This window comes from Tinamus guttatus, unplaced genomic scaffold (genome assembly GCF_059628265.1).
Source record: "Tinamus guttatus ecotype Peru unplaced genomic scaffold, ASM5962826v1 Tinamus_guttatus_pri_ptg000138l, whole genome shotgun sequence".
NCBI lineage: Eukaryota > Metazoa > Chordata > Aves > Tinamiformes > Tinamidae > Tinamus > Tinamus guttatus.
The window spans coordinates 2,901,813-2,919,160 of record NW_028288672.1 but is presented as its reverse complement, the minus strand read 5'-3'; the positions used below and the strand labels follow the sequence as shown (position 1 = coordinate 2,919,160).

The following is a 17,348-nucleotide window of genomic DNA, read 5'->3' as shown; positions in this document are numbered from 1 at the left end:
GAATAGTTAGCACAGAGCTAAGTGGCCAGCCACAGAATCTACCGGCCAAGGCAAAAATAGCAGCAAAGAAACAACACACCAAATAATAGAATATACTGATGATCTGAAGAAGTATTTACACTCATGAACATGTGGCTTTAGGTATGTTGCTTTGCATATGTTTATTTTCCTCATTATCTTCAAAACCTAAAAAGATATCTGTACTTAACCAAGGGATTTCTCCCATACAGATTATCTTTTCCTCTTAGCTTAGTTATGTATATGAATATATTAATGAGTAGATCTAGGACAATATAAAAACTTCCATGTTTTTAATTTAACTGAGGATGGCTGCTCACAAAGTAGTCTAAGAAGTTCACTCCTTAGTCTGAAGTAACCCAAACCATTTTTCAGGGCATACTGCAAAACTCACCTCTTCTTGTAGGCTTTTGGGTAGAAGTCAAGTGAAACGAGTATGTACAATATGGGGGTGGAACACTTCAGGCATGCTATGACGTTTTGGGTTTGGAAATTTTGGCATTTTAGCATATGGTGTATACCCTTCCAAGTTTAGAGCAGTGCCTCTTAAGAGCATTTATACAGCAACCTCTCCATAAATCTAAAACCTAGAGTAGTTTTGTCCAGGCTAAGATGTTGTCAGCTACAGATGCAACTGCTCTTTCCTTAAATACTGGCAAATCTCCTTCCTTAATGGTGGTGCCTGAGTAAACAATCACAGAAGTACATGATTCTTTTGAAAGTCACAAAGACATAATGACAGGTCAACCTACAAATAAAAAATTACATCCAAACATTCAACTTTTTAAATGAAGGCTGGAAAAGGATATAGATAGAATTTTAAAGTTTCTTCGTGAATCTTTGTAGAGGGAAACAATTGAGAGTAATTTGTAGAATATTTTCAAAATGTTTTAAATGTTCCCCTTCTAAGAACTGTTTATATAGCTACTGGATTTTTTTCTGTCAGGGATGGTGAGAAAGGTGATTGGTTAAATGTGACTGCTTAGCTCATACCAGCAGTTGGAGCCTCAACTTAATAATTAAAAAAGTCTAATTAAAATTCATACATTAATCTGTCTGAAGCGTCTTCTGAAAAACAAAATGTGACGATCCTCTGCCTTCTGACAGGAGAGGTAGGAACTGTTTTATGTGATTTTGTGGATCCCAGTCTAGGAAGCATCTGCACATCTCATCTGTTTGCCCAAATGGGAGCTGTTTGTGCCCAGAATCCCTCCTCAGCTGCCTATGAAAACCCAGGAAAGCGAAAGAAGCCTTTGCGGTTCGAGAAGATGTTTTATCCTGTGTGCTTCAGCAGGCAGTTTTCTTGTAGAAGCTCACCAGGGACAAGAACAGGCTGTTGCCTGTTTATATTTTTAAATTTAGTTTTAACTTGCCTCATAAGGACATGGGAGGAGGCAAACTCTGCAGTTAGGTTATTGTCTCACCTTCCGTGCTCCTATCTGCGGTTTTATGATATGTGCCACAGCTTCTGAGCTGTGTTTATGATATGTGTACGTATGATATGGTTAGAAAGGTGGTATATCTGTGATTTTGTTGGATCTAACTCTTGTTGTAAACTTGGGTTTAAAATGCCTCAGATGCTCAGTTACAATGAGAGATCTGCAAGAAATAGCGAACTGCTTGCCCTACAACAGGAAAACAGACTTTTCTGTACCCAAAGGGTCTTCCATGTAAAAGGATGGTGCGTGCATGTGACTTTTGGGCTTTTAGAAGTTTTCTAGATCTTTTCTACCACTCGTACAGCAGCTGAGAGGTGAGATTTTTTTACAAGTCACCTGAACTGATCTAACACCATGCTGAGATGGACGCTGGGTTCTGGCCGGTGTTCTCTTCCCTCTTCCCCTGTGCAGGCTGTAACTAAACTGTCAGTAAATTAATAGAAAAAATAATAAAAATGAATGGGTTTCTGTTGATTTATCACACTGAAAAGCCCTCTGTAAGATCTTGCATATGATTTTATTGGTGGTAGATTAACAGAGTAGAATTTAACTTTTGTTAGAACTTCATCCCTTTCTCCCTGTCACATCCCTTACCTATATTTTGACTATTCCATGTCAAAAACATTCTGATGTTCTGTCAAATCCCCATTTCTCCCTTTTCTGATCCAAAAAGCAGATTCATGCATGACCCACACCAGGAATTACAATGTTTAAATGACTGTGTAATCAGTTTACCTGCATTTATTTCAATGTCTAGTTGGAATCAAAGGATTTTTTCAAATAAAGATCGCATAGATTGTGAGCCGTTTATTTTTTTATTTCTAAAGATACTCTGTCAGATAAAAATAATTTAAAAAATCCAAATATTTTCAGAAAACAGAGTAGTCAGGCTTACTTGGCAACCAATTTGGTTTTATAATAATTTCCTTTTTTTTTTTGAATGTTTGAAGTGTTTTTTTTTTTTTTTTTGTTACTGAACGAGAAGTCCCTTGGCAAGAAAATATCTCTAGAAGGTGAATTTTGGAGTTTTTTTTTCTCCCAAAGCTAGTGTTAACTGTTTAATGCTAATATGAAATATTTTACAATAAACTCTTTTACTGCCTCTAAATTCATAGGGAGAACAGCCAAAGAGGGAAGGAACAATGACAGAGCTAAATGTGCCATGATGAATCAGATTCATGCAAAAGGAAAACCAGGCCTGCTAGCATTAAGCGATGAAGAAAGAAGTGAAGATGAAAATAGTTTGTATTGACCAATTATTTTCTATTAAATTTTATTAGTTTCAAGTAATGAGCATGAAATTTTACCAAAAATTGCTGTTCATGCTTTCTTTTTCAAGACAGCAGAGACCTCCCAGTATGCAATATCCCTATTTAATGATTATTGGAGCTTTCTCCAGAGTATTTTTTCACAGTTTATTGCATATTTAAACTTTCTATTTACAGGTCGGTGTTGATTGTTTATATCCTCCTTAGTGAACAGGCTATAATCATGTGAATATGAACTGTTTGGTAGGAAAAAAGGCAAAACTGACAAAAAGACAAAATACTCTTTTGTATATTGTCAGTGGTAACATGTAGCCCTTCTTTCCTATTAGCCCCTCGTGACAGTGCAGGGATCGTGACTTGATCTTAGCTGTTCCTGAGCTTGCCATTTAACCGATATTAATTATCCAAGATTAATATCAGCTGCTCTGGAATTTGTTTTTCTAGACAGGGTCCTTGACTCAGGCTCTGTTCTGAACATCTGTCATCTTAGCCAGCAATCCTGGTTTGAATTACTCGTGTTCTGCTGCTGCTCATTTACCCAGTTGAAGTCGATGGAAAGAGTCTCATCTAATTCAATATGGCTCAAGACTTGGGAGTCTTTGTGCTTATTTTTATGTTCTTTCCAACATCTGAATTATATAAAAAGTTACATAAAAATAGAATGATTTTATCCGTATTATTTAAGCAGTGAAGTTGATGACTCTCAGAAGAAAAAGATAGCAAAAACTCTTGATGTATTCCATAGTCCGCTGTTACAAGACACCTCTGATGCTTCAGATCTGTCTGCCTTAGAAAAGCAGATATTCCCTCTGCTCCCATCTAACCTCACATAAAACCTGTATTCTAAAGAAGTTTAAAGAAGTTTTTTTTTTTTAATAACTGCATTACTTTCCTTCTAAAGATTACAAAGTGGCTCCACACCCCCCACTTAAGTGTGACGATGAGATGCTAAAGCACAGGACAGCAGATTTGGTAATACCTTAAGTCAACATTGCTGCTGTTTGCAATATTTTCAAGCCCTTGGTTACTTTTAATCCTAGATTGAATTTGGTGGGATCTGTTACCTGAATTCCATCTTTCTGGCTGGTACCTTGCTGCCTGTGGAGACACAACGACTTCCAGCTGCACAAGGAATGCAAACCCTACTCTTCCATTAAACATGTCATCAGTTCTTAGTGATTCTTCTTCTTCTTCTCTCCCATTTTAGCTAATTACTTTCTAAGTTGTGCTTTCACTCAGATTTGAATTATCTGCATTATATTATGATATGTATTTTTAAGTATATATTTAATATATATATAATATTTAAGTAGCAAAACCAAATAAATAGATAGATATAACCTCTGTGTACTGAAATAAAACTTTGTTATGCAGCTTTTTATCGTTAGATTGTGATAGCTTTTTGTTTCTTCTGTAGGGACAACCCCCACAAATAGACAAGAGCTGCTGTCCACTCCCAAACAAGACAAATATAAATTGGCAAGAATTCTAGCTAAAAAGGCGATCAAGGTACATAATGCTTGGGAGTTGATTTGCTTTTAATTGCATAAAAGTATGTACCTGCTAGTATCTTATCTCCTATTTCTCTGAGCTTTAAGTTCTTAAAAGTATAAATTATCTGCTAGAAAGTTTGGAGAAATGTGGGTATTTTTCTTTTTTTTTTTTTTTTTTTTTAACTTGAGCGAAGATGTTGTTGCTGTTAGAAACATTTGCTCCAAGCTTATGAATCCATGGTGGAAAAACACATACAATATTGTAACTCTAGTTACAGTGACTACCAAAAACATTGACTTATGTGGTAGTTTTGCCTGTCCTTGAACAAATGTTCATTAGAGAGTAGATGAAAATGAGTTAGACAACTGAAAAAGATAGTGGCTGGCATTATTAATACATTTACATCTAGCTGTGTGTATATATAGCCCAACTTTGAATGGGTGTAATGGACTATTTTGCATTCCTTTGGACTACCCTGCAGCTTTTAGGGGAAGAAATTGATGCTGATTATCAGACATAATCAGCAGGACAGCCATCAGAATAGAGCATTTTTTTTTGTGTGTGTGTCTGTTCAGCTGGACGCTTTTCTTTTCTCTCTCATTTTTAAAATTATACTTGCAGTTTCAAAGTCTGCTGATTCTGAAGTTAATTCAGATTTGAATTTAACTCTGATATATACGTTTCCATGCAAAAATAAAACCATATTTTTTTAAAAAATCTATGTCTATCACTTTTTTGACATTTTTAGGAAAAGAAAATCTTTACTATCTGTGGATCGTACCCAGTGGTTCGTGCCATTTTAAGAAAAAAAGGTTGGGTGGAGAAAAGGCTTCCTCTCAGAAGTGGCTTGCAAGATGGTACAGCTGACCAGTCTTATAGTTGCCATGAAAATGCTTGGAAGAATGGTAAGGTATCTCAACAATGTGAGAAAATAGGTTTGTATGGCAAATGCTCTCCTTCAGTATCGATAGCCCTCATAGCAGTGATGAACATGAAATGATTAACCACAGCTTTCCTGTTTTGGCATTTTTATCTCCTGCCATGGCAAACACATCCCAGTTCTTCATGTTTGGGGCAGAAAAAAACTCATTTTTTCTGTGCTCTAAGGTATTTTGTACTGGCCTTGGGGCACATAGCTGCTGTTGTAAAATGCTTCAGGAACTGTCAGTCTCTTGTCTGTTTCTTAATCCTGTGAACTTTTTTCTAAGGAAAGAAAAATACCTTGCGGGAAGAAGCAACTTGCATCAACAGTTCAGATGACATTCATGATTTAATGGTAAGGTAATATACCTGTCTATTTGCTTTCTGTTTTGAAGCACATTTTTAAATTACTTGTAAAATTTGTTGTGACAACCGTTTATTTAGTTTTCTCCTTGTTGTATTTTTTTTTCCTACTTTGCAGTCACATTGGGCCAAATTTTGCTTGAAATCAGAAACGTGGCAGAGCATGACACAACTATTTGCCTTGAGGCTAGCAGAAAGAGATGCCAGTAACTTTGTATTTATTCTTTAAAGAATTTTCTCTCTATAACATGCAGTTTTGCAGTCCAGCTTTTGCATATAAAAATCGTATTAACAAGGGCGTGGAGCCTGTGATGAAGCTGATAGTACATATCATATGGAATTTAATTGAAAAGTACAGAGTTAATATTTGACAGTCAGAGATAGAAGACACAAGCTCTTGGCACATCTGCTAGAAGTGAAAACTTCTTGTGCCTTGAGTTTAGGCAGAACCAAAAGGATTTCTTTGGCAGCACCAACAATATATAGACAATACAATAGGCTATATTGTATTTCAAAAATGTGCCTGGGCTTGCTTTATGATTGCTTGCTGAGGTGCAGGTTTTAGATGAGCTTCAAACATGAGAAATAGGGAGAAGAAATGGTCTGAGTCCTTCGGATTGTGTGTCTGGCTTGCACTTAGCCCAGCTGATTACCACTTTCAGTGTCTGCCTTTTGAGATTAGGAAGTGGTGATGACTTGATGAGTTGGCCTTGGGTTCATCTTTTAGAGAGCACTCTAATGTTGTGTGGCTCAGGTAGGTGGGATCTGTATGTAGACTAAATTTGGACTGTCCTCATGAGTGTGTATTGATACATAAGTAATCCCTGAATATACTACATCTGGCAAGCTGAGCGTATCTGCTGTCAGTATTGGTAGCTCTGCAGTCTGGAGTGAGGCATCCATATATGTGAGCTCTTCAGGTACGTCACAAAGACTATCAAATGGTCCTAGGAAATGTATATTCTCCTGAGTAAGCAATTGTACTAGTGTAAATTTCTGTCGCTTTGTAAAGAAATAGTGTATATAGCTCTTTGGAGGCTAATATTGATGTATTTTTAGCAAATTCCATGGGCTTACATCTATATGAACATAATACAAATTCTCTTTTTATACCAGTCTAGGATGGTGAAAAATGAAGAAGCTTCTTTGTTCTGGACCGTAAGAAAGGATGCTATTAATTGCCATGACTTGCATTGTGACCAAATGTTGAATCATTTTGCAAAAACCGGCTCCTTTACAACTAAAGTAAGTTTCTTGTTGAAGTCTTATTGTCCCCAGGCTGCAGATGACAATTACCTGTGCTTCTGGGTTGCATAGAGGCATATGCAAGGATCCAGTTTCTTTGCAAACTCAGTCACAAGTGAGGTAAGAGTTTCCATGAATATCGGATCATACTCAATCTTGCATCAACAAGGTGGATCTTATTTTTCTTTATCACTAATAATAGTCACTAATTAGTGACTATTGTAAAGGGAGTACTAGACTTCCGCAATTCCTTGTAAAAGAAATACGAATTTATTCAGCAGTAATGTCCAAGGCCCTAGTCTGTGATCAGATATTTTTATTGGTATGGAGCCCATGCAGATAAAATTACAAATGAGGTCCATGTTAAACTGTACATTTTGCTAAGCTCCTGACCTGTTCTTTGGATCTTTAGAAATATCCAAAGATCTTTAGAAAGAAGGGAGAGATTGAAAATTAGTTATTCTTATTTAAAGATGTAATCATTTGTAAAAGGAAGTAGGTTTTTTTTTTTTTTTTTTTAAATACATATTGTCACCATTTTGTGCTTGGACTTGACTGTAAATTTTACAGAGTTTATCCCAAATGTGCCTTAACTAGATTCCCATTTACACAAAGCAAAATATGTTAAAACTTTGGTGGAGTTTCAGGTAGCTTCAGGTATTTGGATTTAGCTTCAGCATGCAAAGTTGGCTCCATTGTTTGCCTTGGAAAATAGACAATCATTTAGGTGGTTAACTAATTTGCAGTTTTAATATGTAAGAACTATTTATGTAACAGCAGCAGAGAAATGAGGATGAGTGGAAGAGAGCAACAAGACTGAGATTAATGGGAAGGGAAGTAGGAGGACTGCCTATTTCCTTTGCAGCACCCAACAGTTTGAATTGGCTAATCTATGTGATTACTATTGATTATATGGTTAATTAATTATATGATTATAATCAGAGCGTCAAGAATGATCTTTTTAGCAGAAATGTATGTTTTATAAAAATGCCCACTTCAGTTTTGGTGAGTGTCAAACAATTTTTATATTCTTTTTCATTCGGAAGGACTATGGTATCATGGTGAAGTCAGAGCACATGTGTGTAATTGAATATATGTGTATAGAAATAACATGTGTGTGTATACAATATTGCTGTTTTCTTTAAGATTGGACTCTGTTTAAATTTGAGAAATTTACCATGGTATGCTCAAGCAAACCCTCATACCTTCTTTCCCCGTTGTTACGGTATTTGCATGGAAGATGAAAAACAAGATTTTATAGGTAAGTCACTTCTCATCATTTCTGTGCTCAACTAAGTGCTGCAATATTGTGTTAAACTAGGTCCAGAACACCTAGCACCTCCCAACATCAGACACGCCAGGGCTGAGCATGGGGAAGGGGGGGCTCCCTGTCTGCTGGCAATGCTTTTCCTTGTGTAGCCCAGAATTGACCTTCTTAGCCACAAGGGCCCTTTGGTGGCTCATGGTCAACTTGTCCACCAGTTCTCCTAGGTCCTTCTCTGCAAAACTGCTTTCCTGCAGGTCAGTCCCCAGCCTGTGGCGGTGCCTGGGCTTATTCCTCCCTGGGTGAGGAGTTTGCCCTTCCCTTTGCAGAGCTTCATGAGGTTCCTCTGTGCCCATGTCTGCAGCCTGTCCAGATCCCTCTGGATGGCAGCACAGCCCTCTGGGGTATCAGCCACTTCTCCAAGCTTTGTATCATCAGCCAACATGCTGAGGGTGAGCTCGAGTTGAACAAGGCTGTAGCCATTACACACACTTGGGGGACTCTGCTGACTACTGGCCTCCAACCACACTGCACCACTGAGCGCAGCCCTCTGAGCTCTGCCCTCGAGCCAGCTCTCAAGCCACCTCACTGTCTGTCATCTTCTTATTGCCTATGACAAGGGTAGGGGACAGAAGATTGGCTTTAAAGCCAAGTTTCTTTCTTCCTCTAGCTTGAGATAAGAGAATGACATTTTCTACCTTCTGAGAGTGGGCTTTTAGCGCACAAATTCTTTGCCTACAGAGCCTTTAAGGCTACTTTAAGGTAGATCAGGCATAATCCTACACCATCGTTTTCTTGAAAAGTGGAAACCTCCTTTTTTCTTTGGCCAGAGACACCAGTGCTGATTTTGCACCACTAAAAGGTTTTGTTATATAGGGGAAATGAACTGGCACTAGATTTTCCCTGGTGATGAAATGGAAAACTGTTGTGAATGCAGTAGGATGGTCTTAGAGGTATATACAGCCTATAACCTTCATACAAAAAAATCTTCTTTTTTTCATTGCTGCACAGAATAATAGCTTGTTTCACTGCATTTTCACAGTTCTTTAATTAGGAAGATTACTGTCAGGCATAAAAACAGAGAAATTGTGAAACAATTCCGAAAGTATGACCTCAGATTTACTGTCTCCCAAACACATAAACCTACATATATAGCACATTTCTGTGAATGTTAAGGCTTTTAAATGACACATGAATAACATTATCTTTTAAATTGTATTTTAAGTGAATGAATGGTAAGTGGTATAGGGCAAAATAATTTGCATGCTTTTAATTTTAGAGCTTGATATTTCAGATAAATGGTTCAGATTAAGGAGGTTAGTTTAACTGAACAGCACCTCTATCCCTACCCCATATTTTTTTATATTGGTTGAGAGTTAGTCAAGAGCTTATGAGATTTATCAGTGCTTCATTTCTAGAGGGCAAATATACAGTGAGCTTCTTTTAGGATTATTAATGGATTTATTAGTTGAAATGGAGCTTGTAAGAATGTGGTTTATTTTAGAGGACTTCCGGAACACAGCAGCCTCAGGTATACTGAAGTGGGTTGTCAATCTGAACGCTGGCAGTGGAGTAGCACAGAAGGCTGAAGAAAAAAGCAGCACCACAGATGTGCACCCAGAAAAAGGTATTTCTTGAGCATCATCATATTGTTTTATTTTTAAGAACAGTTAAGGAGTAGTTTGTGGAGTGTCCATTTTTAAAGGACAATATTTTTTTAATTGATGAAACTAAGATGGGTGGAATTTTAAAATTATTATTGACACTTGTAGTTGTAGCAGAGGGATCACATTTTCTCCATCACTTATAACTATTATAAATAAGAACTATAAGAAAAACCTACTGAGAGCCCAGGATTCTTAGTGTAACTCAAATCACAGTTTAAAAAGAGACAAAGTGACTATATTTACTTTATTTAGTGCTTCCGTTCCATTTTGCTGCAATCCACAGTGTGATTTATTGATGGGGGAAAAGGAAGATGTTAAAGGAACAACTACCTTTTACCTGTTATTAGCACATACTGGAATAGCATGTGATGCTATGCCACATAATGTGGTTGTATTTTCACAGCCCTTTCCAGCTAATGATATTCTACCTCCTCCCTTCTGTATGTCTGTAATCTTCTTGAAATCGTATATATAAAAATGGCTTCTAACTAAGCAAAGAAATCTTAAAAAACTCATAGGGTTTACACCTGCTTCCCTTGAAAACAGTAGAAATTCTTGCTTCCAACTCCAGGTAAGTTAGATGAGGGATGATTGCTGGGTTTTTCAGAGCTGGATAAGCTCAGGAGCTTGGTATTTGTTAGCTTAATCAGCTGCCTGTGATGTTGGTTTATATCCTGATACTTCCCCCAAAACAAATGAACCAATTATAAATATCTGCATGCTATGAGGTGAAATTATTTTGGATATAACCAGGATATAACCATACCATTCAAGGAATTTTCCAATCTTCCATGGAAGTGGGGAGCTGAGAGGATAGTCATGATAGGCTGAGTGGATGCTGGTATGAGTTACTCCTTGGTGACATGTTATTTAGAGAGAGGAGGACTATGGGGAAATGCAGAAATAAACAAAAAACCACTTGAGAGAGGGATGTTGGTCAAGTAGGGGCAGGCTACTGAGATATGGAATCCTAAAGACATATTTGTCAGAAGAAACCTACGCAGAAGACAGGTCAAAAAAACAGTCCTGCCACAGTTGGGCATATACTGAGCTCCTGACCATTGGATTGCCCGGGCATGGGGTGAATTTGTGTCTGTGTTTTTACAGTGCCAGCCACTGGAATCCTGTCTTTCAGTGGATGACTGAGAAAGACTGGCTAGATGTGAATATTGTCTTACACCACAGGAGCTAGAGACTTGCACTGAGAATTTATTGTGCATCTAATCATGCTTCACTGAGCCAGGAGATGCTGAGTAGATTCTTCCACATTTGCTAAATGTACTTTCATGGTGTTAATAACCCCATTACATGCCTCAAGACACCCAGTGCTTGAAGAATGGGGAGAGACTGCCCTTTGTTAGGTGTCATTTCCTGCCTGAAGGACAGGAATATGAATTGCAAGTTTCTCTCAAATTTCGTGTTGATTTTATTTTATATATGCAAGTATTCATGCGACCTTCACTACATGATATTACAAACACCAATATAAGTATTTTTTTGACTTGTTTTCTCTTTAAAAAAAATCTCAAACTAAGCAAAGAAAATATTCCTCAATCAAAATCCAATCCTCTCTTTAGTGTGAAGACATTTCTCAGATATAAGGTAAGATCTTACAGTTTGCAAGTTCTTAAATTCTGGAAGATTTTCTATTGTAATTATATCTGGGCTTATACAAAGTGTCAGGAGATCCCATTAACAGCCCCTGCTTTTTGGGGGGATGTGTGTGGTTTTTTTTCAAGGTTCTGAATGTTATAATGAAACGAAGGTCAAACAGCTTCCTGGAAAACTAGTAGACATGGCTTGCCTTGTGTGCGAGACCTACCTTGAGCAGAGGCAACATAAAGACATTGACAGAATTGACTGTTCTTCCATACTCAGTGAAGACAACTGGAATGAACTACTCAATCATTACTATTCTCTTGTTCAGTAAGTTTTCACTGCTATGATTAAGTACTTCAAATTCAAGTCCTGGCCAAAAGTTAGATTAGAACAATGAATAGGTCTTTACATGGCAAATAGCCCCACGCTACTGTAAGGTACTCTGTAACGTATCACAGTCTGATCCTAAATATTGAAACTAGCTGGTCAGAAAAGCAACTCTAACATTCATTTTAACTAAAAAGAAATTATTTTGACCATTCAGAGCTTCATCTCAAAGAAACTTGCCAACGGTGTAAGCTGAAAATCATCGTCATTAGATGGACTGTATTTCCTTTTATGAAACTAGTAAGCATAAACATAATGCAAAATGGAAAGGATAAACTATACAGTTTATTCTGGTAGTATGGATTTTCTTTCAGTTGTGATACTAATGTTCTATCTATGGCTGCTAGATTTTTTGTTGATTTACCTTTCCCCTCCCCTGCCCCCGGAAGTGTTGGTTTGTACAACCCATTTATCGCTTAAGTTCTTTGGGAAAGCTGAGGAAGAAGCCCAAAATGTTGAATAGCCATAGGGCTTACTCATCAGCAGTATACAATAGATGTGGGTTTAAACCACAGCCTTAGGGCAAGCTTGAATGTTGTGCTTACTCCACTGCAGACAAAATAAATCTGCTGGAATATGCACTTGACCACTTGACCATTTGCCTGGGCCTGCACAAAGACAAGGACTGGTGCTTCCAGTAGGCTTCCTTGTTTTTCCCCTGGTGTTAATATTAATTTCTGGTTTGCTAAGTCTGATGTAAGGAATGATACCCTTTCCTGTAGCTATCCTGACTCTGTTCCTACTTCATACGTTATCCATATTGCAAATTTTCACAGGGCAGTTCTTTGTAGTAAGGAGCTTTATTATTTGGAGCTTTATTATTATTATTTCATGATAGCACTAAAAATAAATATCCCAATTCCTAGACACTTTGAAAGTGCCTTTTGAAATTAATCTTAATTTTGTATTTGAGGAAGAGACCATATAGTAAGAATAGCGGTATGTTTCTCATGGGGTCATAATGCTGTTTGAAATGTGAGAGTGAGGGTTTGCTGCTTAGAATTCAACTTTCCTCACAGCACGCTCAGCTTTCACATGATTACTCTTTTAGTCCTTTTGGAATGAGGAAGGCGTAAAGGTAGGGAAAAAAAAGAAGTGATTGCTCTTCCATGCTTGTTTTGTTTTATGTGGTTTTACTTATTCATGATAAAAGAAGTATCATTTTGCGATGATAGGAAATTATAAAATATGACCAAGTCTTTATAAATTGCTTCATTTAGCACAGCGATGTGTAAACTAATACCTTACACTGTTCTGTTTGCAGTGAGGGTGCTGTCATCTGCAATGCCTATAGTTATGTTAGCCAGTGCCAAGCTATTCTATCCAAAATCATGTCAGCAAATCCACAGCAAGCCATAGATGGTAATCGAAACATATGGATAATTAAACCAGGAGCAAAATCTCGTGGCAGAGGTAATAACTTCTTTATTTTTCACTGGAGAAGTTCATTAGCTGGTTACAGAAACAATTTCTGGAAAATAATGGCAAAGCAATATTTGCACTTCCTGTAAAAATCTACACTTTCAAATAATCTATGTATACATATATATTACTTAAAATCTTCTCTTTTTCCATAATTAGAACCTGGTTAGTACCTTATGCTTATACGATGCTTAGAAATATGTATTTTGGAGGAGAAAGCATGGTAAATTCTTAACTTAATAAATTGTCATTATATTTTATTTAAAGTGAAAAATTTAGGCGGTCGTTCAGGTATAATGAGAATTTATTTTCTTTAGTTCTGAGCAGAAGCTAGTTCTCTTACTCTTGAGAAGGAGATTCAAATAGACTTGACATTATAAAAATCTGGCTTTCTTTGGCTGAAGTGTGCTGGTAAACTTAGAGGGTAGAGGAGCTTCCCAAACTGGGGGAACACTTTTTTTGCCAGCAAAATGCTGTGTGTGTATTAAAGTAAAAACATGTGAGTTCTCATTTGCTTCAGTGCATTAGTATGGAACCAGCTGTATACTTGAGAACCAGAAAATACTTCGGTGTTTAAGGATCAGAGTCAAAAGTTCAAGTAAGAATTTTGATTTCATTTTGTGTTTATTATTTCACCTGTTTTAAGTAAGCAGAGGTGTGTTATGTCCAGTTCTCATCCTTTTTTCTTTCTAAGTACTTCTGCAAGGTGCAAGTCTTTTTTTTTTTTTTCCTTTTTTTTTGATAATCCCTTCTGCTGTGCAAATATAATTGTATGGTATAATACATTTGAGTAAAAATCATGGAAAATTTTCTATATAATGTTAAAATTTTCCCCTCCTTTCACTCAGCAGCTGTCATGATGCTAGTGCTATGAGCTTACATTCCTTTTTTTTTTTTTTTTCTTTCAGATATTGTATGTAAAGATAGACTGGATGATATCCTGAGGCTCGTAGAGGTGACAGGGAGAAGTTCAGTAAAGGAAAATGAATGGGTTGCTCAGAAATACATTGAGACACCATTGCTAATTTATAACACTAAATTTGACATCAGACAATGGTTTCTGGTTACGGACTGGAATCCTCTAACCATATGGTTTTATAAAGAGAGCTACCTGAGGTTTTCTACACAACACTTCTCCTTAGATGATCTGGACAGGTAACTAAAGGAGTATAAGCAAAATTTATGTGCACAAAAGTAAATGAACAAGATTAGACTGAAACATCTGTAGTAATTCAGATACAGCATTATAATCATTTTACCTATTAAAATAGGTCATTTTACCTATTAAATGGTTATTTTCTATTATATTTTACCTATATTTACCTATATACCTATCCTTCCTATTATATATTTTACCTATATAGCTATGATATATTTGCATTTCAACACAATCTCTGCTGATATGCTGTATATTGATATCTCAGTCTGAGGTTGTGCTTTATAACACCTTAAGAATCTGTAATCTCTTTTGAATAATACAAGAAGTTTGCTAGCATTTTAGAATGCTGTGACTCTAAAAATATTATATATATATATAAAATGTTCTGTGATTCATTCTTGAATATGTGACATTTTCAAAGCCAAACATTAAGGATAGAGGTGGATTCTGCTACAGTTTGGGAAAACCTGGTGTGATTTCTATTTGAAATTTTGCATTATTCCATAAATCAGTATTTTTCTAGCACTCTGTCTCATGTGTGGACCCTAATGAGGTGAATCACTAATGTGTGTCCACAATTAATGTTTTCCACTGATTAGCTGGCATTGCTCAGCACACAGGAATGTTTTACGACCTTCAGTGGGTATCTTGAGAGCACTGTGGTGAGGATGGAAGCAAAGTCAGAATGTGTAAATTTTCTGTATCCCAGTCCTTTATCCAAGACCCGGGAATTGAATCCACTTCTCTTCACTCTGACAGTTTGAATACAGTTTAATACAATTTTAATAAAGGATACCTATCCTTTATTTCAAATGTGGAGAAATGAAAGAACCTGAAAATGGCTTCACTATTCGAATTCTGTGGCTTTTAGCACAAAGACAATTTTGCTTCCAGTGTGATCATTTCTCCTTAATTTGCTTTTTCAAATTTTGCACTGTTTGCAACTGGGCAACCACTTTGTATCTGCTTTCTTTACAGCTCAATTCATCTCTGCAATAACTCTATTCAGAAACATTATCAAAATGCCTCAAACAGGCACATTCTGTTGCCATGTCACAATATGTGGTCCAGCACTAAATTTCAGGAGTACTTAGAAAAGAAAGGTCATGGCACCGTATGGCAAAACCTTATATGTCCATCAATGAAAAAAGCCATCGTTTACACAATGAAAATGGCTCAAGAGAGCGTTGAACCCAGGAAGAACAGTTTTGAGTTATATGGGGCAGATTTTATTCTTGGGCAGGACTTTAAACCGTGGCTGATTGAAATCAACACTAGCCCAACTATGTTTCCTTCAACCCCAGTCACAGAAGAACTATGTACCCAGGTACAAGAAGATACAATCAAGGTTGTTCTCAATAGTAAAAAAATGGGCAAAAATAAAGATACAGGAAAATTTGAACTTCTCTGGAAAGAGGTATGGAGGATATAGCATAACGTTTACTTTCAGGAAGAATTTATTCTGGAAGTTGTTTTGCAGTCTAAGTGTATTGCTGCATTCATAAAATTTACTTACATGTAGAATGTAGCTGTATTCAGTTTGAAAAGCCAAGTACACTATATATAGATCAGGAATCAGTATAGTGCAGGAATATTTACCTTTATTTGGAGGAAATCAGAGAGCATAACTGCCCGCTATATTTGTATAAGTCGTGCTTGGCTTAATGGTTTCACAGGACCCTTGTCTGTAAAACATTCAGCTGTGTGTGACCTTAGCACTGAAGTTCTGGTCTTTACTCGTTACTCTGGAGTCTATTTGCAATAAATAGATGGAATCACTGTACCAACTATGTCCTATAAATATTCAATATATCATCCTATTTTGAATGAGCAAAATACAGTTTGCCTTTCTGGTTTTCCTAATATTTCCTTACATAACTTTTCCCCCATATTTTTTCTACTTGTTGTAGACATGAGTTTTTATTTTTTTCCATTAGAGATGTTCTTGGGAAGTCAGACAAAATGTTAACATTGTGCTGGACACTGTCAGATTGATAGCAAAGATGATAATTGCTTGCTGCAAACTGACCTTTAAGAAAAATTCAGCATAGAGGCAAATATGCCCAGAGGGGTTGGTTGGAATATTTACCAGTAGTTCACCGCAAAGATGCTTCACTGCTTTTTTTCCTATTAACTTGTGTTTATTGTACGCTTGAAGGTCTTACGTTTGTAGGTTTTGCCATATTCTATGTTAGGCATTTAGAATTAGTACTGTAGGGTCATTATATTTTCAAACCGTTAGTGATGTATTTCTCTGTTTCTCTTGAGGCTCCTTTGGATTTGCCTCCATTTACTGTTACAGATCTTTTAATAGAAGGTGTTGGTATTAAAAAAACAGCCCAGAAAGCTACTCCCTTCGTGAATGTCGACTTTATAGCATCAAGGATAACTCAAGACATGACTAAGAATTCTTCAACCAATTACCAAAAGCGAGAAGAGTCAATGGTACCTTTAGATTATGACAAGCAACATTTCAAAATTGAAAAGGAAAAGAAAGTTCTTTGTAAGGCACCAGTGCTTCTCAAGAGGCAGATAGGGAAAAAATATAAAGTAAAAGATGTAAGGACAAAATCCTCTGGGTGCACTGATTTCCCAAGCTCTCCTGTGCAATCTGTGCAAAGCATTCCAGATCAAAGACTTTTGCCACCTATAAGTAAAAGCAAAGGGGGAAAAGATACAAACATCTGGAAAATACATCAAGCTGGTCTTTCCTTTCCAAGCACGCACTCTTTCAGCTGGACTTTACATCGGTCTTCTAAAATACCAGGTAGTATTTTTTTAGCACATACTGGACTGTAAGGATTATGAGCAGAAGTTTTAGAGGTCTGATGCTAGTAGCGCAGCATAAGTATCTTGTTGATTTGTCTCTTTTGTTGTACAATTGCACATCCGCTGTCCTTTCAATCCACTTTTCATTTACATTTTATTTGGTTTAAATCCCTTCTGAATTCCTGTGGTCTGTACAACAGAACTTTTCATTATCAGGCAACATTAATTCCCAAATAATTCTTAAGTATTTATGATTGTGTTATAGGAAAATAAACGTCAATAAAAATAGCTATTTCATCTCCTGTGTTACTATCTGTGGATGGATCAAGGGAT

The 17,348-nt window shown here is 36.7% G+C and overlaps 1 protein-coding gene across 1 annotated transcript; it reads left to right on the top strand.

Moving 5' to 3' along the window:
- Positions 1 to 2,622: 2,622 nt before the first annotated feature.
- On the top strand, positions 2,623 to 17,045 carry TTLL8 (tubulin tyrosine ligase like 8). Its single transcript, XM_010216628.2, has 12 exons — positions 2,623 to 2,698; positions 4,143 to 4,234; positions 4,968 to 5,154; positions 5,476 to 5,495; positions 6,620 to 6,748; positions 7,895 to 8,009; positions 9,517 to 9,639; positions 11,419 to 11,605; positions 12,930 to 13,078; positions 13,996 to 14,242; positions 15,225 to 15,663; positions 16,515 to 17,045. Exons 1-12 carry the CDS (start codon positions 2,623 to 2,625, stop codon positions 17,043 to 17,045), a joined length of 2,295 nt encoding a protein of 764 aa, XP_010214930.2.
- The last annotated feature ends 303 nt before the right edge of the window (positions 17,046 to 17,348 follow it).

What these genes read in the sequence shown, in the direction of transcription:
- TTLL8 (XM_010216628.2), top strand. Translation starts at nt 2,623, where the DNA reads ATGAATCAGATTCATGCAAAAGGAAAACCAGGCCTGCTAGCATTAAGC. An exon ending in CCGGCTCCTTTACAACTAAA is followed by an intron (nt 6,749 to 7,894) that starts GTAAGTTTCTTG and finishes GTTTTCTTTAAG; the next exon opens with ATTGGACTCTGTTTAAATTT. An exon ending in TCCTTAGATGATCTGGACAG is followed by an intron (nt 14,243 to 15,224) that starts GTAACTAAAGGA and finishes CTTTCTTTACAG; the next exon opens with CTCAATTCATCTCTGCAATA.